This window comes from Astyanax mexicanus, chromosome 19 (genome assembly GCF_023375975.1).
Source record: "Astyanax mexicanus isolate ESR-SI-001 chromosome 19, AstMex3_surface, whole genome shotgun sequence".
NCBI lineage: Eukaryota > Metazoa > Chordata > Actinopteri > Characiformes > Acestrorhamphidae > Astyanax > Astyanax mexicanus.
In genome coordinates, this window is record NC_064426.1 from 6,338,130 (window position 1) to 6,364,421 (window position 26,292).

Here is a 26,292-nt window from a genome sequence, read left to right on the forward strand (position 1 = left end):
AGTGGTGGTTTGTCTTTTGAAAGTTGAGGAAATTGTCAGGAAATGGGTTGGCTTACGTTTGTTTTGTATTTAAGGGCTGTTTTGTTTGCAGATTCTCCGGTTCTCAACCAATGTGAACACACTGGTTGACCAACATGGCTACCAAAATCAACAAGCTGGTTGACTAGCATGATTGCCCAAGCAAGACCAAGATGGTCAACCAGCATGATTAACCTGACCAGTATAACCATCTTCACCAGGCTAGTCAAGCAATACAACATGGTTAGCATGCCCAAGCTGTTTGACCAGCATGATTAGCGTGATTAGCATGACCAAGCTACAGTATGCAACCAGCAGAATTAGCATAATCAGCATGATTAGCATGTCCAGTTAGACCATCAAGCATGAGAAGCATGAGACCAGCAAGGACCACCCCAAACTGACCTGATATCAGTAAAACTTGACCTTAAAGCTTTCGTTACTTATGTCTGAATAAACGGCTTCAGTTTTGCACAGTCAGTGTTTGGGGTGGAGTTTAGTGAAGGATGCAGTGTGATTGGTTGGTTTGACTTCATACATCATGGTGGATGGTCAAGTTTGCCTATGTTTCCACAAGCAGTGGAATAAAAAGTGGCTTAGCTTATTTTTGAATTGTTAAAAATGCTATGAAATGACAAAAAATGACAGGAATTTAAAAGGTGACCTTTTGGGTCTTAGTCAGTAATTTAGTTAGCGCCTATATTCATAGATTACATGGGAATAATGTGTATTTATTTTGCACCGATTATTCTAAAAAATCTAAATTACACTAATACCCACTTATCCAGATTGACCACCATTATATCATAAAAATATATAATATATCCAATATCTTCCCTTCCTAAGCTAACCTTGAACCTATTTTTAGGCCTTTCTGTGCTAAATTAGGATGCATCTGCACTTTATATGCCCAAAAATTAACAGCACAACAGCACTGCAGTCCACATAAACTCACAATTCATGCTCTGAGGCAAAAAGTCAAGATGGAAATCATGGCAGTAATAGCGCTAGAGGAATTACTTTCTTTTTTTTTTTACTTGTTTTGTATCCCGCAGCCACTTCCTGAAGGGAGTCCGGCCCCTTTCTCAATGGGGGAACTCTGCAACTAAAGGTTAGGGGAACTAAAATGAGCCGCGAGGTGCTGCAGTGAGGTTTTATAGTGTGGAAAATATAATATAAGTATAATAAGGTGTCAGCTGTGTTACATGCTGTACGTGCGACGCCGGAGGACTTTTTCTCACTACTTCCTAAGCAAGAAATGCGGTCAGCGCGGGTCGTAGGCAGGGGGCGCTGTGCTAATTGCTATGGAGCGTCCCCGCCAGCGCAAATGGATGAAAAACAGTGAACCCTGCCCTCCAGCTTGAATATGGATGCAGAAATATCCAATTATAAAGCCCCGCTGCGAGCCACGGGGCTAATTACACTCTCCGCGCCGTCCCTCCGCGGGTTCAAAAGCCCTGCGGACGACAATCCCCGGCTACGGAAAAAAAAAGCCTTTCTGGGAATGAATCACCTGCTCTCCTTTTCTGTTAAAATCGTAGCCTCACATCCCCTAAGCGATCCCTCTTCCTTTTCTTACTTCCCCCTGCCCCCGCCCACCCCTACCGCCTCCACCACCAGCCACGCATTTCAAACAAATGCGCTGCTCCCTGAACTGTGGGTGTTTGCTCTCACTCCTAATAGGGTAGCTTAACTTCCTCTTAACTTTCACTTCAGCTGCTCAGAATCCGCCGTGTTCTTAAATTAGGAACCTCGTGTTTCTGCCCTCGCGTACTTCGCCAGGCCTTCAGCTCTCGCGCCGCTGAGTTCAGCCGCTCCGAGCGAAAGCAGCAAAAGCTGAAGAGTAGCAGTGAGCATTAAACCCCACAGTCTGCCCGCTACTGTAAACCCAATGGAATTTCACAAAATTCACAAAAAAAAAACTAAAAAAAAAGGTCAACTCATGCCTGTTCAGTATATTCAATGAAGACTATGCACTGAATATTTGGCAACCGAAAATGTTAAACAAAATATACCAAAAGGGCACTCTCAGTTTTTCTCCAAATAAGTGAAAAGACGATAATTAATCATTTATTCTCAATAACGACTCCTTTATTTAAAGTTACAATGCATTATAAAGTGTTTTCTCTAGCCTAACATTAGGATTTTATTTCAGCAGAGGCAGCAGGCCTACACTCCCCCCTCCCCATAAAGGTCAACTAAAGCCTGTTTAAAATATTCAATATATTTGGCAACTGAAAATGTTCACCAAAAAAAAAATGCCAAAAAGGTACTGTCAGTGTATGTCCAAATAAGTGAAACAACGTTAATTAATCATTTATTCTAAATAATGACTCCTTTATTTGAAAATATGATACTTAATCATTTATTCTGAACAATGACTCCTTTATTTAAAGTCATATTGCATTATCAAGTGTTTTTTTCTAACATTAGGATTTGTTTTTTCAGCACTGGCAGCAGGCCCACACTTTTCCCTCCATAAAGGTCAACTAAAGCCTGTTCAGTATATTAACTGAAAACTATGCACTGAATATTTGGCAACCGAAAATGTTTTCAGGAAAATACCAAAAAGGCACTTTCAGTGTTTGTCCAAATAAGTGAAAATACGATAATTAATCATTTATTCTGAACAACGACTCCTTTATTTTAAGTGTTTTCTCTAACTTTAGGATTTCTTGCAGCACTGGCAGCAGGCCCACAATTTTTTTCCCCAATAAAGGTCAACTAAAGCCTGTTTAGTTTGGATATGTTTATCCGAATAAGTGAAAAGATGATAATTAATAGTTTATTCTGAACAATGACTGCTTTAATTAAAGTTTTAAAGAATTATCAAGTGTTTTTTTCTAACATTAGGTCCATAAAGGTCAACTAAAGCCTTTACAGTATATTTACTGAAAACGATCATAGTGCTATTGTACAGTATAGCTACAGTGCTGGTATGGGCAGGAGGCAGCAGGGAGCTGGCAGCCGACAAACGGCAGGTTTAAGTTCATTTTTGCTTGCATGCATTAAATGAAATAAGGCATTCTGCATAGAAATTAATATAATCTATAAAAAATAAGCCAAGGCAATAAAGCAAGTACATTTAAAATGTGTGTGAAAGTACCGTAGTTAAGATTCAGGAAACACCATCTCTACCAGTAAATTGGGCGTCAGACTCTCGTATCTGATAGGCGTGATGGTGTTAATGTTTACTAAGACTAATAGTATGGGTTGCTGCTTAGTGTGATGCCCACTTTTAGCTTCATGAGAGTCGAGTTATAAGCACAAATGATAAAATTCGAGTTTGGCTTGTAATAATAATGATTTGATGCTGTGTGAACAGTCGGGTGTATTTGCTTTTGTATTGAGCTCAGTGACTACCTGTGTTAGTTGAGTAATATTATTAGCTGCAGGTAACAAGTATTTTCAACACATATAACTGTGGTGAGACCAAAGCGAATTACACTAATCTATTTATCTCAGCAGTATGAGTGTTTTTACCTGAAGAAAGCACCACATGTGATTTGAACAGATACAAATAAACATACATAAAGTAACAAGTAACAAGGATTTCTTATTTTTAAATAAATATGTTATATTCTGTGAGCCAAGCTGAAGAACAAAGTGCCCTTCAGCCAAATTTACCAGTAATTTATTAATCCAGGTGTTGATTAATACGATGAGAACTAGAAATAACTCTACTAAACTCAGATGAGGAGAAAAGATTAGGAGATGTTTTAAGGAAAACTAAAAAAATAATTGTAATGCTAGTTTAAGTTTTACTGAGCTTATAAACACTTACTTCACATATAAGAAGCTTTTTCTTTACTAAAATTCCCACAGGTACCTAAAACATTTGCCTGTGTTTGTTAGCATTGTTAGCCTAGCATCTCTTGTTTTAATCTAAAGAACATCATATTAAATATTGAATATGTCTTGGCTGTTTGGTTGAATCTTGGTGATCTAAGTGACCACTCTTGTTTATTAGATTTTTGAAAAATTTATGAATGAAATTTCTTTTACTACAGAGACTCTGAAAACTCAACAATGTAGAAGAATGTGTGTGAACATGAGTCAGTGTGTGTGTGCGTGTGTTTTTTTCTGCATCTCTGGCTTTCTGTCTGTTATCAAAACGTCCATTCAGCTGCTGACCTCCTGAGATCAGTCCTGCAGACACCCCTCACTGCCTTCTCAGTCTAGCAAAACGTAAACAGAGTAGTGAAGGAGAAAGGCCTGTTCTTCTCTCTTTCTCTCTTCAGAAATCCACAGCTCCCCATCCTGACATCCGCCGTAAATGTTTACCCCTGACTCCGTGGCCTGCATTAGCGCACGCCCGCGTCCCGCTGTAAAAACATCATTTATTATACGACAGCCGGCGATAACCGGAGGGGTCAAACTGAATGCGCCGGCATCGTTTACGCCACATTCTTCACGTAAACCTGCGTGTTATTATCTGGTACACTTGTGCCAAAATGTGGCGCTGTCACTTTGCAGTTCTCTCACTTCATTATCTCCTGCATTATCCTGTGTTTGGATCTTTGACCTTACAGTGATTCAGTCACACAGATTTCCTTCTGTAAACTATTTAAGACATCATTCAATTTCATATTTTGAAATGTTCTTGTTTGGGTGCAGATTTTTAAAAGAACAAAAATGCAGAAAGAAATGCTGTTAACATTAATGCGTTTGCGTTTAGTCAGGGAACATTAATGTACTATTTTTTCAATGCAAATTAACCGTGTTAACAGGTTTACAGAACCTGGTGGCATTTTAGCCATTTCATTTAGCAATATAAACACATCATCACTAATGTAGAAATCAAAATAAAGCTATGTTACTTTTTATTTACACTAAAATATGGATTAAATCTCATAACTAACACTCACTACTCCCTTTCTATCCCTCCAGTTAGTTTCCCAATTTTGACACTGCCAATTCCCACATATAAACTAGGACTAACGAGGTATAGTAATGTACTGTGTACCACTTATGTACTAAAATCCTGTATCTGTATCTACTGGAGTATAATTTTTACTTCACTACTGTACTTAAGTACTAAAATGCTGAATCTGTATTTACTGGAGTATTACTTTTACTACACTACTGTACTTAAGTACTAAAATGCTGTATCTGTATCTACTGCAGTATTATTTTTACTACACTACTGTACTTAAGTACTAAAATGCTGTATCTGTATCTACTGCAGTATTATTTTTACTACACTACTGTCTTTAAGTACTAAAATACGTACAGTCTAAAGTAAACACAGGATGGTCCTTCTTAAGGCAGACTTTAAGCACTTCTTAAACAGTTTCTACCTATTACTGCTACAGGGACATTATATAATTGCTATGGTTTCCCAGGTGGTTGCTAGGATGTTATGTTGTTGCTATGCTATTGTAATGGTGTTTCTAGTGGGTGGCACGAGCTAGATTTTGGCTAAGCAGTTGCTATAGTATTTCAGGTGATTACTAAGGTGATACAAAGTGAATTGGTTGTTCAAATGTTGCTGGGTGGTTGCGTTGGTATTGCTGGTTGTTTGCTAGGGTGTTGATGTGCAGTTGCAACAGTGGTTTCTATGGTGCTGCAGAATGATTGTTTAGATGGTTCTAGGTGATTACTCTGGTTTCAGAGGTGGTTGCTATGGAGTTACTGTGAAATCCTTGGATGGCTGTGGTTGTATTGCTAGGTGGTTGTTATATAATGTCAGTAATTTGATAAAAAAAATTTAAACAGTCATCAAAATGTGACTGGATAGAGCTAGTTCACACAGTACTGTAAAAAAGACAAAAGGATAATGATAAAGGAATTACAATGATGAAACATCTGTGTATTTTATTATAAATATAAAAGGTTCCATGTCTCTCAAAAAATGTTCCTTTTAAAAATGTATGTGTGTACACAATGTCAAGGTCATTCACCAATTGGTGTAACACATTTTAATCTAGAACCATTAGTCTTAACCCGAGTTAGGAACCTTCGTATTTAAGAGTGTAGCTTGTACGGCTAGCGTTTGGCCTACATGACCATGACCTGGTTTCTCACCAAGGGGTACACCACCCAAAACTAGCCTCTGAAATCCTATATATAATTTAATCTTACCAGTAATACCTTACATATCTGCCTAAGACATGATATGGTTTACAGTTCTACACCAATTGATTCCACGTGTCTAGAAATTATCTTTCACATTCAAAAGTGTATCTGTTGCAACTAGTCTCTGGACTATATGATCACTGATTTAATGGCCAGAGCTAAAGTTCCTCGTCAGTTCTTCTTCAGTCTCAGGCTCCACTCCAGGCCTGATCCGGCACGGCATCCAGCAGATGGCTTTGTCGCTCTGTGGCATGGGAGAGTGGACGTGGGACACAGTTTCCAGACAGAGCTCGGTCCGGCAGAACAGAAGAGAAAGCTGAAACTCAGGCGGTTCGACACCTCCACACAACACAAAGCCCAGAGCCATGAAAGAGCCGGCCTGTGTTCCTGCCAAGAGCAGAGAGGCGTCCCACCATCCCCCATCCATCCGTCCATCCGTCCCTCCGTCCTCTCAAAGACTGCATACAAAAACAGTGTCAAAGCAGGCCTTCTCAATGCTACCTTTCAGCTTTTTTCTTTCCGTCTCTCTTTTTTCTCGGTGTTGGAAATGACGAATGTCGTAACAAATTTCACCTTGTGCTTTCATGTTCCCTCACTGGGAAAGGCTTTACTTCTGGAAATTGGTAAACCATAAACTGTAAAAATCCGCTCTGTACTGAGGTAAATTTGACATTTGACAGTTTCAAATTCAAGCAGATTTAAAATTTCCCCACTTCTTGGTGGTATCCCACAGCCTATTTTACTCCCTTAAGAATAAATATATCAGATCTGATCAGATCACAACAGCAACCGCCATCAGGTCCAAAAAAGAATCTAGGCAAAATGTCATCAAGTTTTTGTACAGGCATGTCTACATGTCTAGCAATTAATGATCTCTCACCAGGAGGTTCACTACACAAAAGTACCATCTGAGACCCTTTTATTGGGCAGCTGGGTTCTTGTTGAAACCCAAAGATAACCAATATTTGTTGCTAAAGACCATAGCAGTGCAGGTTTCTTGTTCACTATACCAACTAAGCAATCAAAGGCATCAGTGGCTGGTTGTCAATCCCTCAGACCAATGAGCCGCCCCTTCTCAAAGTCTGTCAGCTGGTAAAAATGTCTTCAGTTTGTTGTAGAGGCATGTCTAGCAGTCATCGATCTCTCACCAGGAGGTACACTATCCAAAAGTAGCATCTGAGGGCTTTTTTATAGGGCATCAGGGGAAGCGATTTTACAACGTAACCACAAGGCATCCATACTCGAACCCAACTGTCGTTGGAACCCAAACAGGACCTGTATTCATCAACTAAGTCTGTCAGCTGGCCAAAATGTCTTCAATGTGTTGTAGAGGAATGTCTAGAAGTCAACTATCTCTCACCAGGAGGTACACTATCCAAAAGTAGCATCTGATACCCTTTCTATTGGGCATCAGGGGAAGCTCTTTTACAACCTAACCACAAGGCCATACTCAAACCCAACTTCCATTGGTTGGAACCCAAACAGGACCTGTATTCATTGCTCAAGACAATAGAGTTCTAGTCCATAGCAGTCCACGTTTCTTGTTCACTATACCAACTAAGCAATCAAAGGCATCAGTGGCTGGTTGTCAATCTCTCAATCTCTCAACCAATAAACCGCCCCTTATCAAAGTCTGTCAGCTGGTAAAAATGCCTTCAATGTGTTGTAGAGGCATGTCTAGAAATCTACGATCTCTCTCCAGGAGGTACACTACCCAAATGTAGCATCTGAGACCCTTTTTTATAGGCAACCTTACCATGAGGCCTTCATACTCAAACCCAACTACCAAGAACACTGAGTGGTTAAGCTGTCTAAAGCACTACAACTATGATCGGGAAATCGCTGGCTCGAATCCCGGTCATGTAGCTTGCCATCGGCTGCCAGAGCCTTGAGAGAGCCAATTGGCCTTGCTCTCTCTGGGTGGGTAGATGGCGCTCTTTTTCCTCATCACTCCCAGGGTGATGTCGATCAGCACCAGACATCTGTGAGCTGATGTATCAGAATCGCTGATACAGAGTCGCTGCTATATTACTTGGCAATGCTAAATATCTGAAATCACTTTCTCCACTGTGTAAAAACAGTTTAGTGTTTAGAGATCATGCTCTTGGTCTCGGACGAGAGTGAAAGTGTTAGTAAATTGGTAAGCAGGTCGCTGTGTGGCTCTGCCGGGCTCCTGTCCCATCTTGCATTCCTTGATGTGCGCGTGGTGTCGTGTTTGGGTTCCAGGTGAGGGCTGGATGTTTGAAGGTAATTTCCAGCCTTTGAAGCGACCCTGTGAGCTGTCGGCCCGTGTGATTTGTGATTCTGAGCCAAAGAACATTGAGTCCTGAGGCAGGGCTGTAAGTGGAGGCTATAAACCCCTGCGTCGCTTTGATCCTTTAATTGATTGGTCCTTCAGATGAGCATATCTGCAGCAATCGTGACAGAACAAACTCCCTCGTAAGAAAAGAAGAAAGTGAGGGAGAACGGTTCCACGCCCTAGAGTGAACATCCCCCAACTCTTCCCCCTGGGAACACCTAGCGTGATAAGATGCTTTTAATGCTAATGAGTCTCGTGTAAGTTTACAGAGATCATCAAGGGTTCTTTAGCAAAAAGGCTAAGTTGCTACCTAACACCATGACAACATTTGGATGCACAAATTTGTTCTTTCTGGTTGTAGAGTACTATCTACTTGTTGCACCCTGTCAGTGACTTCAAGATATCATTGTATCCATCTATCTAAACCACAGCAACTGCTAGAGATGGCGTAGAAACCAATTATCAATACCCTAGCATCCACCTAGATACATTCTCCTAGATACATTTTAATAGACAGCGACACCAGAGTAACCATCTAGAATCCACTTAGCAACCCCCTCAGCAACCCCCCAGAACAACATTTAGACCAACTGTCTAGCTAGCAATGTAGTAAACATCAAGCAAAGAACAGCAACCACCAAATGTGACACCCTGGCAACCACTTGAAGATATTGTCAGCAACCACCATAGATGCAAGGATAACCATATATTGTATTTATACCCTTGCATTCATTGAGAATACAAAACCAACTATCTTGCAATGCAATTAGGAATCATCAGGAACACTGTATATTGACACCCCAACAACCACCAAAGAGACCATAGCAACTGCTCAGATGCACAAACCTTCATGAATTCACGAAAATGTACATTTGTAGTGTTGATTGAGTATATCCTGAAAAGTTCTCTCTCTGTTTCCAGTAATCGAGGAGAAGGGGGTAAAGATGAGGCTGACTGTCATCGACACGCCTGGGTTTGGAGACCAAATCAACAACGAGAACTGGTTAGTCACGTCAGTTTTATTTACTCTTATTTGGCCTTCACTGATTACAGCGTGTATCTGGATTACATTTACGTAATCAGAGAAATGCTCTTCAGATGCCTTCAAGTGTCAAACGTGAGGAGTGTGGACTCCATCACATTCTTCGTCCATCTTTTGCCAGTTAAACAAAGTGATCTGATGAAAGAGAACGAGTTTATTTAGAGACAGAGCATTTAAACATAGTTTTGAACTGTATTCAATTTGTATGTGATTACGAATCATATTATATAACATACATTACGTAACAAAGCCATGGGAGTTATGTTTACTTCTCTCTCTCTCTCTCTCTCTCTCTCTCTCTCAGTTCATTTATACAGTTTCAACTGTATGATTTGCATCTTTTTCCATTTATCATTTGAAGGCCTTTTTTTTGTTGCAAATTTGGATATGCTAATGATTTGCTGTATGTATTCCTTTACTAAATTCACTATGTAAAATCATTAAACAATAGTTGTACTCAGAAAGAATGAACCCAGACAGGAATGAAACTTGGTGGGTAGTCATATGCCAGGTTTACACTATATACGACTGGTTGTGCTGAAATCACGAGTCGTTGAGTTGTTGAGACTTTCACAATATATGGCTGGTCAGCGACATGGGGTGACGAAATACAAGATTTTTTTTTTTCACAGTGAGAAATTGCAGACTCACCTGGCTGCTCTCCAAAAGCATGTTTCACCAGAACAAAAAAAAACATACATACAAAATTCTAATGAAAACTAGCAATGCCATGCCAGAGAATCTCTATAGAGGAGAATACGCACTTGCAGTGAGTCCATAATAAGAATGGGTTCATATGGAGCAATTGAGTAAAATCTGAGTTTATAAATGTCTGATCATTTTAATACTGAAATATGTACTCATGTACTCAAGGTTTAAAACTCCATTTCTAAGCCTTTTAAACCAACCAATCAGCTTAATGGAGTAATGCTAGTGTCTTTACTGACTAAACCCTGTTTGCTTTCAAAGTTTACATGCACATTTTCCTTGCTTTTTAAAAGGAATTAAAGGAATACTCAGAATAGTATTAAAAATAGTAATTACTCACTAATTTTAATTAAAACTTTTAGCTTTTAGCTCCATTCACCCCCATTCATAGAGGAGTCATTCACAAGCTCAGTATATAACAGGGAAACAGATAGTAGTTAAACTCTCCATAAACAACTCTGGCCATTTCTGTAGTCCCATTGGCTGTAGGTTGCCGTTGCTCCTGACTCCCATTCACCAACTGGGTCAGATAGCTAGCATGCCAAATATTTCGCCGAGCGTCTTTCAGATGTTCACACTACAGGACTGAGCGAGTGCCAAGTGATCCCCAATTTGCCCTCAAGCTGATTTTTTTTGTCGCAGATCAATAAAAAAAAACGGAAAAACTGGGCTTAAATTGTGTAGTGTTTACCTGGCAATAATGGCAGAAGATCATCTTCAGTGTCCAGTCCAACTTTGTTCTTGGTGGAGATGACCAATGAATCTGTGTGTGGCGGCACTGTAATTAACAGTTAGTTACAGCAGTAGTTTATTATAGACACTTTGACAGCTCAAAGTTACGTTTATTGAGGTCCTGCAACCGGTGGCCCTACTTTTCTGATTGCACACTCCGATGCACTATTCCAACAGGACAATGCTCATCCACACACTGCTGCTGTCTGCCTCAAGAGCTTGATTAATAAAGGAGATGTTCTACAAGAGGTCTAGAATGAGCCTAAATTGCAGTTAGTATCAAGAAAGGCATTATACTGTAAATTCTAAACTCTGTTTCCTCTCCGCAGCTGGGAGCCCATCGTGAAGTACATAAACGAGCAGTATGAGAAATACCTGAAGGAGGAGCTACATGTCAACAGGAAGCGAAGAATCCCCGACACTCGCGTCCACTGCTGCGTCTACTTCCTGCCGGCCACAGGACACTGGTGAGTCCTTTTCACAGCTGGTCAGGGTCTTCTGTATTGAATGTTGGTGTGATTTCTGTTCACTTAGACAATTCAAGCCCAATGCTGATGGTCATGATCATTACCACCTACTGTGCTGTCCACTTTGGGTGGTAATAATCTCTTCTATGGTGTGTTCCTGGTACACATGTAAGACTCTACTATCTGTAACACTATTCTCATAATTCACATCACTTTGCCGTGAGCAGTGTTTAACCTCATTCACAAGATAACACCTGCCCACTTATACATACTTCCTGATCAATGTGCATACTGCTATCCCGTGACTTGGCATGTCATGTCATATTCATAAAGTTGTAAGAGTACTAAAATCAATATTTGCTGGAATAACCCTGATGTTCTCCTCCACCAGTCTTACACACTGCTTTTGGATAACTTTATACCTTTACTCCTGGTGCAAAAAAATCATCCATCTTCCTCTTGATTATATTCCAGAGGTTTTCAATTTGGTAAAATCAGCTAAACTCGTAATTTTAAGTGGTCTCTTATTTATTCCAGAGCTGTATAATAAGATTATAAGATTATGGGGTAAAATCAATTCAGTAATTTTTAATATTTCTTATTCAGTTTTAGTTTTAGTATCATTTCTTTTAGTTTAGTAACAGTTTTTGGCACTGTTATTTATTACCCACTTCACTAAATCATTGGTATCCTCTTAAAGCCTGAATTTTACCCATATTTATTTATTTATTCATTTATTATTTTGCAAATACACAACTAATATACACAAGGCACAAGGATCAGCTTTTAGCTTGCATTGCTAGTAACCTACCCCTGCTGTGTAGCTCCAGTCAATATTAATAAAAAAAAGCAAAGTTCACATGCTATACATGTCTGCAGTTTGGGGTTTTGGGGAGAAATACTGTAAATTAGATTTTTCATTCAACTATTCCTTTAAAAAAAATGCTGATTCAGCAGCTCGGCTCTCCAGAGCGGCTCACGCTCCATAATAGCCTAGCCGCGATGCCGGGCGGTGATTTACGGATTAGAAGGCTCGCAGAAGGCTGCAGTGCCCTTGATTGAAATGGCGACCTGCTGACCTTCAGAGAAAATTGAGCTCCATCCACTTTCTTCCACCAATGGATAGGATTCCACTAGAACATGCCGGAAAAAAACAGCACAGACTCGGGGATTGGAGAGGCTTGTGATTTGCTCAGGCTGATAGTGTAATGTTCGTATAATACATATTGCAGCTGTACAAATGCACACTGTAGGTATTATTTACAATTGATTAGCTGACCAGCAGGATACTGAAGGATAAAAAAGCCTTACGGTTAGTATATAGTGACGGTTCAGACTCATAATTAGGAGCTTTATGAATAAATGACCTTATGGCCCTATCTTACACCATTCTCAAGGCATGCTGCAATGCTCTTTGCTATCTTACACCCCGTCAACAGTCTATTTTAGAATAAATCTACACTGATGGGTGTGGTGGTCTGGAAGTTAAGTGTGCTCAAGTACATTTCTGTCATGTTTCTATTGTGGTGGTGAAAAACACAGGTGCACCACTGACTGAAATTAACCTAGACAGCAGCCAATCATCAGAGTCCATTTTAAAAGGTGCTCCCACACTTGTAAACCCGTCAACCTGACTTTTCACTCAATAATAAACAGGTTTAAGAATAAAATAACATTACTAATCCCTTAATTAAGTTGCTGGTGTATCTTTACAAAGTGAAAGTGCAGGTCAGTATCTATTCTCTGCTGAGACGCACAAAGCGATGCACTGTTAAGATACGAATGTGCCAAAGTCAGAGCTCACCTGGCTCTTAAAGGGAATGACGACTGACACACTAAGCATATTTTTTGCATCCTCATGATACCAAAGACACATTGTCATGCCCTAAATCCATCCTAGCAATCCACAATTGAGTGGTGTGCTATTGAATGGATCTCGAAAATAGGGCCCGTAAGGTTTAATTGTCATACAGATGTCATAGCCAAAGTTTCTTAATTGTCACACCAATGACGTGTCCAGTGCAAAGGCAGTATTAGAGATAGATCATCTAAACTGTCACACCAATGACATGGCCAGTGCAAAGACAGTATTAATGATAGACATTTAGAAACTCTCCAATGACCAATGAAAAACCAATGACATAGTCATAGCTAAGGTAGAATTGTCTAGATTGAACTGTCACACTAATGACCCACCCAAAGCTGAAGCCAAACTGTGGGTACAGTGTTACACTGTAACACCAATGACTTGAAAGCTTGGTAGATTTGACGATGATATCGTCGCTGTCCTATGAAAAACACTTATCCCCATTTTTGTCAATTTTTAGTTTACTACATAATTTGAACAGACAAACTGTCCCTTACACTGTGCCAAACTTTCTTGAAGAATGGACCAATAGAAACTCTTCAAAATGACCTGAAATAAACTCTTTTTATATTGACTTCCATTGAAAGTTTACAATTTTTTTTTTCTCTCCTGTAAAGTTGGAGATAAGTTTTGGAGATAAGTGTTTTTCATTGGACAGGGACGATATGCAGTATGTGAACTGTATATAATGCGAGCTACAGTTTTTTTTCATACATTACATTTATAGTGAAGACGCCTGATTCTAAAATAGAGTCTAAAGGGTACCACTTTAAAATAAGACTACCTTTATAAAGGGTTTATAATGGTTTACTTTACGGTTAGTTTATTAATAGTTACTAATTAGGTTGTAAATGCCTTAAAAGTCATTAATAATCAGTTATAACACATATGTAGGAAGGGCAACAATGACCTGTTGTTTGCCAAATGCTGTAAGCCCACAGCCATCTATATTGTTGCCCTTTCTACATATATGTGTTATAACTGATTATTAATGATTTTTAAGGCATTTACAACCTAATAGTAACCATTAATAAACTAATTGTAAACAATTTATAAACACTTTATAAAGGTAGTCCTATTTTAAAGTGGTACCGTCTAAAGTTCTGAGGTGATCAAATTCTGATCTAGGAACAGTGTCTGTCGACCTTTGACGAGCTTTGGAAATGCAGTTATCCCGAGCTGACCTCTCAAAGGCAATAAAAAAAACAGGCTCTTCAGCTGCTGACCCTTGGTGTTTCCGCAGGTTGCGCCCTATCGATGTGGAGTTCATGAAGAGGCTGGGGAAGATTGTAAGCATTGTGCCGGTCATTGCCAAAGCAGACACACTGACCATGGAAGAGAGGCTAGAGTTCAAACAGAGGGTAAGCAGAGCTTCATCTGACCAGCTGACAACACACACTGTACATCCAATACATACAGGGCCTTGCAAAAGTATTCGGTCCCTTTGAACTTTTCAAACTTTTGCCACATTTCAGGCTTCAATCATAAAGATATGAAATTTTATTTTTTGTGAAGAATCAACAACAAATGGGACACAATCATGAAGTGGAACGAAATTTTTTGGAAATTTTAAACTTTTTTTTAAAATAAAAAACTGAAAAGTGTGGAGTTTGATATTATTGGGCTCCCCTGCGTTATTACTTTGTAGCGCCACCATTTGCTGCGATTACAGCTGCAAGTATCGATCAGTTTTGCACGTTGAAAAATTTTTTTTTTTGCCCATTCTTCTTTGCAAAACAGCTGGAGCTGTTGGTGAATTTGGATGGAGAGCGTTTGTGAACAGCAGTTTTCAGCTCTTTCCACTTTCATATCTTTATGTTTGAAGCCTGAAATGTGGCAAAAGGTTGAAAAGTTCAAGGGGGCCAAACACTTTTGCAAGGCACTGTACACATGTAGACTACCAGTCAAAAGTTTGGAACATATAGGGAATCATGTAGTTACTTAAAAACTTGTTAAACAAAACCAAAACACTTCCATTGCAAACACTGTGTTTAAAAGCGCAGCAGCACATTTTCAGCATTATGTGCTGGAACACAGAATCTTCTCACTATATTTACTTTCTTTCTCCCGCACCAGACAGCTCTGACCAATCAGAGGAGACAATGTGCTCATGTAGTTTATTGGTGCGCATTTTGGTGCATTTAAGTTGTGTATGCCTGTGTGAAACCAAACCAAACAGAGGGAGAAACACTCCAAATAAACAAACTCATCAACTGATCCGGACCAAAAAAAAACAACCACAAGAATAAAAACACAACTTTTATACTTTTAAAGTAAGATCTAATTCAGAAATCCCTGCAAAAAAAAAAAATCCTCAATCCAAGTTATCATGCATTCTTTATGTTGGTTTTATCTGCCCTTAAAAAGTAAGAGTTTCTGCAAAGTAAACGAGTTCAGAAATTAATAATTAGCAGTTCAGTTTGGTTTGATGATCAATTTGGTAAAATCAAAGGAACTCATAATTTTTATGTGGTCTCTTAGTTTTTCAGAGCTGTAATAGTATTTTTATTCACACCACTAATATAATTATAACTGCATTTTACATTTCTTCCATTCATTCTTTTATTCACATTTAAATTTTAAATTTTTTAATCGATTGACACCACTAGTTTTTTTTTATATACATTTAAGCATCTATGAATGATATGCATCGTTCTGATTGGTGGTGTTGTTGAATGTATGGCTCCTGGCACTCTGCAGTCTGGGCCTTGTGCCAAGGTCTTTCCCTCTGGAGCGTTTTTGGACAGCCGTGTTCACGCTCTGTGTGTATCCTATCAATACACCCCAAACAACACCCCTAATGATCTGTCATTTCAGACCATTATCCACAGCCGTCTCTCCCAGGCTGAATGGGTACCAGAGCTAACAGCAGAACCGTGCGTGTGTGTGTGTGTGTGTGTCTTATGCTGCTGATACTATCTTCATGCATTACAGCCACTCCAAAAGCCTCCTACACACACTCACGCACGCACACACTCACACACACACGCTCAAACACTGTACAGTTGTATGCCTTAAATGTATATTTGTATAATTTGTTAATTCATATATATAATGAACATCAATATGGAAATATACAGTTAATATTAGTATATTAGTATACAGTAAACTAGACATCTGAATATATATGTAGGTTATATATTTTGGAGAAACAATAATATGTTAGTTACCATAAGGGTTTGATTACATTCCTTTTACTGTTTATATGTAGGTATGAATTTATTAGAAGTGTATTCTGTAATTCTAGGAATTGTAATATAAAATATGTTTATATGGTAGTTTATTAGAATGTCTTCTGGAATGTTTTTCTAACTTCTAATCTTTCCTACTATTATATTAAAACATATTTCTGGGTTTATATTTATTTGGAAATTCTTACTAATAATGTTGCTTTATTAAGACTTCATTTTATTATTTAAAATATATTATTTAAATATATTAATTCAAAAGGAATTCCTCCTGGATATGATTATTTATTAGACCTTATTTATAGTATTAGGTTATTAGAACTTAATTTATATTTATATATGATATATAAATATATAATAAATGTTATTTTGAACTAGTAATTTGGACTTTGTTCTATATTTTAACTTATGTAACATTTTTTTAATATATATATATTAGAAATTGCTTGTAAATATTTATTAGAATTTCATTACAAATATGATATATCATAGAACTTAATCCTGTAAAGTATTGTACTAAAAAGTTACTCTAGGTACTTTATACACTTATACACTTGTACTATTATTATTTATTTCAGGATTTTTTTTTTATTTTATATTATTTTGTATTGAAATCTTATTCAGAGTATTATTTAACTACTTTAGTAACTTTCTTTGTTTCATTAATTAATACTTTTAATACTAATAATCTGACTAAAACTTTATTCTGGTATTTGTTTTTTATCATTTTACACATATACACATAGAAACCTGCCCAGGTTGCTACAGAAAAAGCTACATTTTTATACACATAATACATTTGTTATATATTTCATCCATTTGTTTATTACCAAACTGGAGTTATTTAATAAAAAGTAATGGTTCCAAACTTTTGAACGGTTCTCGACTCCCACGTTAGCCTGAGTGTAAGCATGTGAGTGTACTGCTGGAAAATAAAAGCCACAGGGATTTCAGCCTGTAAAATACAACAGCAGGAGCAGCAGGGAGTGAAGTGTTCATATTTCACCCACAGGGAGTGTGTGTGTGTGAGAGCATGTGTGTGTGTGTGTGTGAGTGTGTGTAAGCCTCAGTCTGCGTGTGTGTTCACAAAAGTGTGTAAACATCTCTGTAAATCTGTCTGAGTGGAAGCCTCACTCTCTCTCTCTCTCTCTGCAGATAAGGCAGGGCCTGCAGGCCAATGGGATCAGAGTGTATCCGCAGAAGGAGTATGATGAGGACGCTGAGGAGAGGATAGTAAACGACAGGATCAGGGTAAGAGTGGGCTTCAACCGCACAAAATCCATTATTTATTATTATTTTTTATCAGACACTCACATATTGTATTGATTTACATATAGAGTATGTGTATATATGAATATAAAATAGTGGATATGCATTTATATACAAAATAATGGAAACACCACATTAAATAACACTATGTAGGTAATACAAGTGCTGACTCCAGCTTATCAGTCGGTGCACTATTTCTATATCCATATCTGCACACTGTTGACCACACATCACAGAGTGGTGGACCATTTCCAGCATAGCACTGATAACTGAAAACCCCTTACACCCGGTTAGTGTGGTCTCTTCTTCTGAACACAGCTGGATACAGTGGGGTGGATACAGGGCTGCATTAAGGCATTTGGAGGCCCTACAAAAATGGACCACATCCACCACATATTCATATTTTGCCGGCTGCAGGAATCACAGACCCTTTCTGGCTGGCTACTGTCAGCAACCAATGGGAGGGGCCTGTTTCAGGGGGATTCTGTTCTGATAACAGTGTAGTTGTGTTTTCCAGTATTGAACATCACACAATATTAAGAGGTGCTCACACATTTTGTCATTGCATTCAATAAACATAACCAGCTCGTGGCCGCAGGCAATCGATTGGTTTGGGTGGAACCAAATGTGTAAAAACACCAAGAATCATGCCAATTATTACCAATAAAAACAGGACTCTCTGGAGCAGATACTGCATAAACCATATTTTTTGCTCAACAATGCACACCGGATTATAAGACACACTATCAATAAACGTCTATTTCTGGTATATATATACAACGACTTGAAAAAGTCTTAATACTCCTTGAACTTTTTCATATTTTATCACCTTACAACCACAAACGTAAATGTATTTTATTGAGATGTTAAGTGATAGACCAACACAAAATAGTTTGTAGCGATTTATTAAGAACAAAAATCATTGCTTGTGCTTAAACTACAAATATTTTTTTTTATATTTTGCATATTGTTTTCTGCGTTTCAGTTTTAAGAGTTCTTTAAAAAAATATATCAGCATTAAATTGACAAAAGAGAGAGAAAAACTGTGCAAGTTAGAAAGAGAAAGCGCGAGTGAGAGGACTACAGCGCGAGTTGGCGAGAGACAGCGCAATTTAGTGAAACACAGCGCAGATTAGTGTGAGACAGAGCAAGTGAGAGAGAGGGAGAGAGACAGCGCAAGTTAGTGAGCGAAAGCGGCAGTTAGTGAGAGACATTGTGAGTTAGTGAGCGACAGTACGAGTTAGTGAGAGACAGCGCGAGAGCGAGTGGCTAAGATTTTAGCACAGCGGCGGTGTGTCAACAATTTGAATGATCACTGTGAGCATGCTCACTGCGTTTCTGTGCAAGCTCTCGGCTTGTGTGCACCAGAGCGTCGTCGGGGTTGTTTTTACTGTGCTGTGCATGCTCTCTGAGTTTAGCACGTTTATACTCATTTCATGCAAAGTAGTGAAAACAAGCACCAATTTTTTTTACTCTATAGTACCAAGACATTTCAGTCGGTGGCTTTTCCAATACCCAGCCCTACTGGCTGCTGATGGCAAACAGTATGTTTAGGATCAGTGGCGTGCAACAGACATTTTGGGGGCAAGTGCTCAGGGGGGAAAAAGGGCACTTTTTAGAGAATGTGGAACACTAAATTATTAAAAAAATTACACGCACATGTTGAATGAAATTTTGCTTTATTTGTAACATTCTCTAAATGAGAGAATTCAATGGAAAAATGTCACACCACCAACTGATAAAATACATAGTAGTTTGGTGCTGTGTGAGACATTTTACTGCAAAATAATTTCACGTTCAGCTTAGAGGGCAAACGGTAGGATTTTACTTGATGTGTATGTTACCTGGCTGGTGGGACACGGAGGAGAAGAAGCTGTTGTTATCTGTTGCTGTGCGTACTGTGCTGAAGACTTGCTGAACTGAACTGCTGCTGCAGCGCATCTAGTGTGTCTTGCACGCGACGGCCCGGGGTCACGTGACAGAGGAAGAGAGAGGTCGGGTGTGTGCGAGCTGATTTCAGGGCATTCCGTTTTCACTCGTTTTTAATCGCTCAGGTTTTCAAAAGATCATTTCAAACCGGCCTCAGTAAAATCTTAATAATAATAATATTTAAAAAAAAAAAGTTTCAAAAGGGCACTTTGGTTGATAAAGGGCAGAGTTGGTGGTGGGCACCACCTGATGTCTATGTCTGCATGCCTTTGTTCAGGATTCAAACCAGTGATCCTCGGATCATAGTGGCAGCACAATATATTAGTGGGCTGGAGCACTCAAAGCCCCCCAGTTCAGAGCATTTCTGTTGGTGTATTCATCATAACAAAATTGAGATGATGTAAATTGTTACTTTATGTCAAAAGTAGTTAAAAAATGTCACCCAAACATGTTGATATGATTTTGCCTGTCATTAAATCCTGTGTGGCTGTGTTTGTTTCAGGAAAACATCCCCTTCGCTGTGGTGGGAACAGATAAGGAGCACCAGGTGAACGGAAACAAAGTCTTAGGCCGAAAAACCAAATGGGGAATCATAGAAGGTGAGAATCTGAAGCACAGCTGCTTCTGCAGATCACAGTTCTGTGCTCCTCACACTGCGTGGGCGTCTCTTTACAAACCGTGCCCGGCTGTGATTTACCTTAGTCAACACTGCACTCTAGTGGAGGCCTTAAACTTTACAACAACAGACACTTTTCATTCATACTCTCCATCCATCCCTCTCATTCTCATACACTGATTCCTGTTCTTCTGATTTTGTGTTTGATCTGCAGTTGAAAACGTTGCGCATTGCGAGTTTGCTCACCTGAGAGACCTGCTTATTCGGTAAGTTGTGTTTATTTGCAGTGATAAAATAAGATGTTGTTGACACCATAAGATCATCGTATTAAAATCCTTTGTACACTTTATAATTAATTGTAAGATTCCTTTGGTGATATTATATACTAATAATAGTCATAGGTATTCTAGGAAAAAAAAGTGTAGCATAAATTTCACTCAAAAGTTCAGTATCATTTATAACTTTAATTCTGGATATATGAAGATATTTGAAGTGCATTAGATAGATAGATAGATAGATAGATAGATAGATAGATAGATAGATAGATAGATAGATAGATAGATAGATAGATAGATAGATAGATAGATAGATAGATAGATAGATAGATAGATAGATAGACAGACAGACAGACAGACAGACAGACAGACAGACAGACAGACAGACAGACAGACAGATAGAAAAGTAACTAGGAATGATAAGATACAAAATACAAAAACCAAAAAAATGTGTATAACAATTACAAAACAATTATAAACAAATACAAAAAAATACAAATACAATAAAATATATAAAGTATAAAAGTACAAAAGTGCAGTCAGTAGTGTGTAATGGAGTTGAACACAGTAGACAATGAACACCAGTTATTATTAGTATCATGACATTCTGGATCGTTGACTTCTGTTACAAATCTGATCAAATTCTTGTATTTTTTTATATCTTTATATATTTTTTTTGTTTGGCTTGTGCCATATTTTATCTTATGGAATAATAACATTTTATTTTCTTTTGTTGCAGTAGTGTATTCTTGAAATATATGTTTTTAATTTAGTGTTTTACCATATCGCCAAGAGTTTTGTTATCAAGAAAAAAAACATAAATATCATTGCACCCAAAACATGCAGGAGTGTTCTAGGTGCATAATGTGGACCATAGTCAGCATTACAGAAAAAACAGTTTACAGTATAGTAAGTTTACAAAAAGAATATAATAGAGTAATAATATACACCGCATAATATATTTGCCATGTAACATTATATTAAAGATAGATAGAGATACATACATACATACATAAATATATATAAATTAATGAATGAATGTAGAATGAATGAATGAATGAATAGGGTATAGAATAACGAGTTGTATTAAACATCATTGTTTTCTAAGAGCACCACTATGCCATGAATTATTTCCAGTGATAAAAATGTAAAAAAATGTTTTTTTTTCTGTCTGCAACACATTTAAAAACAAGATTATGTAAATGAATGCATAAAATGAGAGATAAATAAATTATTATTATTATTATTACTATTATCTGCAGTGATTTTTTTTAACATTGTATTTTTATAATATCTTTTATAAACAATTTTTGTTGTTTTACAAATGTTGTTTTCTAAATGGTGATATAAACTCATTACATGGTGCTTCATTTTGGTGGGATGCTGCCGTGCTTTACTTCAGTGTGCCGATTTTTATTTATTATTCCAGTGCAGTGGGCGGGGCTGAATTGTTGTTTGATTGGATGATAAATGTTCTAAATGTAAAATTTTGACAGCAAGGACAGCAGGTCTCAAACTAAGTTAAGTTAAGTGAAATAATATGCAATAAAGAAGAAAACATTGCAACATGTCCATTGCAATGTACTCAGGGTCTGAAAGTGTTAAGCAGTTAATAATATTTCAACAACTGATAGATTATTTGTTGAAGCTTTAATCTAATCAATTTTTTATTTATTTATTAATTTTTTTTATTTTTTTTATTTTTTATATTCTACTTTTTATTGTATACTTTATTTTATCTATATATCTATTTTAATTTATTTTACTCTTCTTGGGTGTAAACTGGATCGTGAGATCACAATTTCGTTCCACCTCATGTACCACATGTGATGCGAATGACAATAAAATCTCCTTGAAATTATGAATTTAGATGAATGTATCTCTTCGTTTCCAGGTCCCACCTGCAAGATCTGAAGGACGTCACCCACAACATCCACTACGAGACGTACCGAGTGCGGAGACTGAACGAGAGCAATGCTAATGGACTGGGCCTTTCTGCTCTGAGCCTGGAGAACGGTACCGGCGAGAAGAGCGAGGCTGAGAGTCAGCTCTGAGTGCAGCTGAATGAAATCAGCCAGATAAACCTGTGTGGAGGCTCCGCCCACACTCCAGCTGAACGTGATCCAGGCCTTCTGCAGTGGCCTCAGAGCTCCTAACGGGAGAGGACTATTCCAGAAAGTGAGAAGCTTGTAGAGCGGAGCGATTGTGGAGCGATTCGATTGACTAAAAAGACATTCCTGCTACAGTAAAGGCATTTAAACGTCGTATATGATGAGTCTATTTTTAAACGGAGTTTTATATTGTGGGTGGGGTTCGTGTGGGAGAGAGAAAATAAGAAAATAAGAGAATAACAATGAGAAAAGAAAAGAAAAGAAAAGAAGAGAAATTGACGACGATGATATTGATATTGATGATGATGATGATGATGATGATGATGATGATAATGTGAGAAGAAGGATGTAGAGATGAAAGATGTGAAAGGAGAAATGGAAGACAGCATTTGGATCAGGGTGCGCCTTGCATCTCTCGCTCTCGCGCTTTTGTTGTTTGTTCTACTTTTAACGCTTTTCTAGGCCTTTTATAAAAGAGAACAACTCAAAAAAAAAAAATGTAGACACCTATTTTTGTTACCGTGCTCTCGCGTCCGGGTCACAGTGTGTGTTTCTAACGCTAGCTATTTTCTTTCTTTTGTTTTTTTTTTTATTTCAATTTTAAGTTTTGTTTTTTTGTTTTTTTACTTTTGAGGAGGAGAAAGAACGGCTGTGATGAAATTATTTTAATTAAGTTTTTAATGTAAGAGCAATATTACCAAAAAAAGATCTTTCAAATCTTGACATAACCCTCGAGTGTCGAGTGCGTTCAGGTCTTTGTAGTGATGATGAAAGCAAAGGGAGCGAAAAAAAAAGAAAAAATGATTTTTGATTCATATATTAAAAAAAAGTAAAAAAGTGAGCTGAAGGAGCCGAATATATCCTCATATACAGCACAGTCTGTGCAAATGTTTTGGCACCACAGAATTTAGTCAGATTTTATATTGTTGATATTGTTGCGGGGCTGGGCAATAATTCAATATCAATTAGGGATGTACGATATTGGAAAAAAATTATATTGCGATTTTTTCTTGATCTGCAATATATTGCAATAAATTAAAGGTGGATGGCGACACACTTAAAATGTATTGGAGGAGGCATTGTTGATATTGTTGTGGACTGGGCAATAATTCAATATCAATTAGGGATGTACGAGATTTAAAAAAAAAATTATATTGCGATTTTTTTTCTTGATCTGCAATATATTGCAATAAATAATTAAAGGTGGATGGCGACACACTTAATATGTATCAGAGGAGGCATTGTTGATGTTGTGGGGTTGGGCAATAATTCAATATCAATTAAGGATGTACGATATTGGAAAAAAATTATATTGCGATTTTTTTTCTTGATCTGCAATATATTGCAATAAATAAAAGGTGTCCAGACCCTTCCATTGCCATGATATTGCATGTGTTAAGGGGTTAAAATGGGGGGAAAACTGGTTACCACAAAGAAGATAATGAAGAAAAACAGATGTTCAGTCCCAAATTGCACATTATTCCCTAAGTAGTGTACTACACAAGTCAGGAAACTACAGATTGTAAATCTAAATGGAGCATTATATATTTGTATTAGAACAGTATTTACATGTATTCATATGTTGAAATCTGAACTCTACTGCTATATGTATCTGTGTAGACTTTGTAGTTTTATGACTTAAATATTTCACTATATAGGGATTAAGGGAATGAGATGAGGTATTATGACATCAGCGTTTTCATAAAGCTCCAGTTTTCTCAAATCTAAACTGAGGTGCCCAAACTTTTGCATAAGACTGTCTGTTCTCTATTCACTGTCTAAATAACTACTTTTCTGAAAGGTACACCTTGTTTTTTTTTTTTCTTTTTTTTCTTTTGTTTTTTTTGTATTTCCATTTCCTGTCCGTTGTTGAAATAATTGTGAATAATTAAGATTGTGCTCTGAGTATGGAAGCTACTGTACAGACCCCATTCATCATGTTCTGTTTTCTCTGCCTCTGTTTTTTTTTTTAATACAACATGTACTAACAGCTCCATCATGTCCATGTTATAAACATTAATATTCATGTAAACACCATTGATTTATGATTAAATGATTGTCACTGTTGCTGTGGAGTTTTCTGAGTGATTGTGTCTCGTCCTGTGTGCTCGTCTCTTTTAGATAAGTGGATCTGCAGTATATATTTAGGTATATGGGAGGGATGTTCCGATCCTTTGTTTTTACCGCTGTGTTACATAAGCGATTTCTCTGGTATCATTTAGGTGCCTTTAAAGAATTAGAATTCATTGTTGGAGTAGAAAATTCTGGGTGTTTATTTAGATAAATCTATTTTGGATACAGTGTTTTTCTTTATCCTGATTAATATTAAAAATTTCATAGTAAACAGTAAAAAAAGAGTGTTAGTCCTCCACATTAATTCCCTGATCTAAACCTGATGACCTGTGATGGTGATTTGAGGTGATTTAGTATGAGCTGGAGCTTCACAGCTTGAAGAAAAGAAAAGCCGCAACTTTTGTTCAGCACCTCCAGGAACTCCTTCCTTCAAGACGCTGAGAAAACTATTCCAGATTACTCTCCCTCAAGAAGACACTGAGATTAAAATACCAAGAGTGTGCAGATCTGTCCTCAAACATAAATGTGATACTTAGAAGAATCAAACCAGTATAATACACTTTCTGTTTTTTGTTTACAAAATACAAATTCTGCATGAATTCTTATGTATCTTTAATGTATTCAATATTAATATAATACACAATGAATGAGAAGAGGTGTGCCCAAACTTTTGACTGTTGTATTGTTGCTATATTAATATAAAATTTATTAGGACATCTGGAACATAATAATAGTACATAATAAAGTAAAGAATTAGTAAATAAATTAGATAGTAGGTCATAATTATTATATCTTAGAATTATGACATGGGCCCAATCCCATTTGCCTTTGGTTCACTTACCCCTTGTTTTTGATTGTAACCCTTCCCGTTCATGTCCCTTTAAGAGATGTAAAAGTATATATATATATATATAGAGAGAGAGAGAGATTTTGCATAAATATGAAAAAGCCTTAAGTGGAAGGGCAATTTGGTAAAACTGGATTGGGCCTTGGTATCTCATAATATATTAATAAAATCATAAAATAATAAATTAATTTCTCATTATTATGACTTTAGAATGCTTGTTTTTTTTCTCTCATTTGACAGAAATGAGCTTTAATACAAAGTAATAGAAAACTGTGTCCGGGTTAATTTTCTACAGTCATTGGCTCCACCTTTTAGCATCATAGCTAAATTATCAGTGGGTAACATATGGCCATGCTAGCATAAATCAGGCTTCAGTATGGTCAGTTTCAGTGTCAGAAACCACTAACGCAAATCTATAGAGATTACTCAACAAGTCGACGCGCTTTGAGACAGTTGTGCTAATGCTAATTGATGGAGTATAAGCTTCTACGCCACTTCTTAGCTAACTACATTAGCCGCTTAGCCCCAGACCTGCCTCTCGGCTGATTGGCCACAATTAAGGATGTACACTTCCTTCCCATCCAGCTATATATTGCTTTTAGCAGTGGCTAGTCGATACTGGACTACAGTAATGCCGTATATGGGCAGGAATCACTGTGGCCAGGCTGTGAGGCAGAGAGGTCACTCTCTCCATGGCTAGCCTCGTCTCTCAGGGCTTTAAATCCTTAATTAGACCTTCAGCCTGCCTCTCTGCCTTTGATGTTACCCAGCAG

The 26,292-nt window shown here is 37.6% G+C and overlaps 1 protein-coding gene across 4 annotated transcripts in view; it reads left to right on the top strand.

Annotated features, from left to right (window-relative positions):
• Positions 1 to 24,666, top strand: part of septin12 (septin 12) — a 161,228-nt gene extending 136,562 nt beyond the window's left edge. For all 4 annotated transcript variants that reach the window (XM_022675825.2, XM_049467910.1, XM_022675832.2 and 1 more), the window contains 7 exons: positions 9,317 to 9,398; positions 11,207 to 11,344; positions 14,455 to 14,572; positions 17,555 to 17,650; positions 20,100 to 20,196; positions 20,428 to 20,479; positions 22,383 to 24,666. In XM_022675825.2, coding sequence (XP_022531546.1) covers positions 9,317 to 9,398; positions 11,207 to 11,344; positions 14,455 to 14,572; positions 17,555 to 17,650; positions 20,100 to 20,196; positions 20,428 to 20,479; positions 22,383 to 22,542 — 743 coding nt within the window. In that variant the 3' untranslated portion in view covers positions 22,543 to 24,666. The remainder of the gene's footprint in view (positions 1 to 9,316; positions 9,399 to 11,206; positions 11,345 to 14,454; positions 14,573 to 17,554; positions 17,651 to 20,099; positions 20,197 to 20,427; positions 20,480 to 22,382) is intronic.
• The last annotated feature ends 1,626 nt before the right edge of the window (positions 24,667 to 26,292 follow it).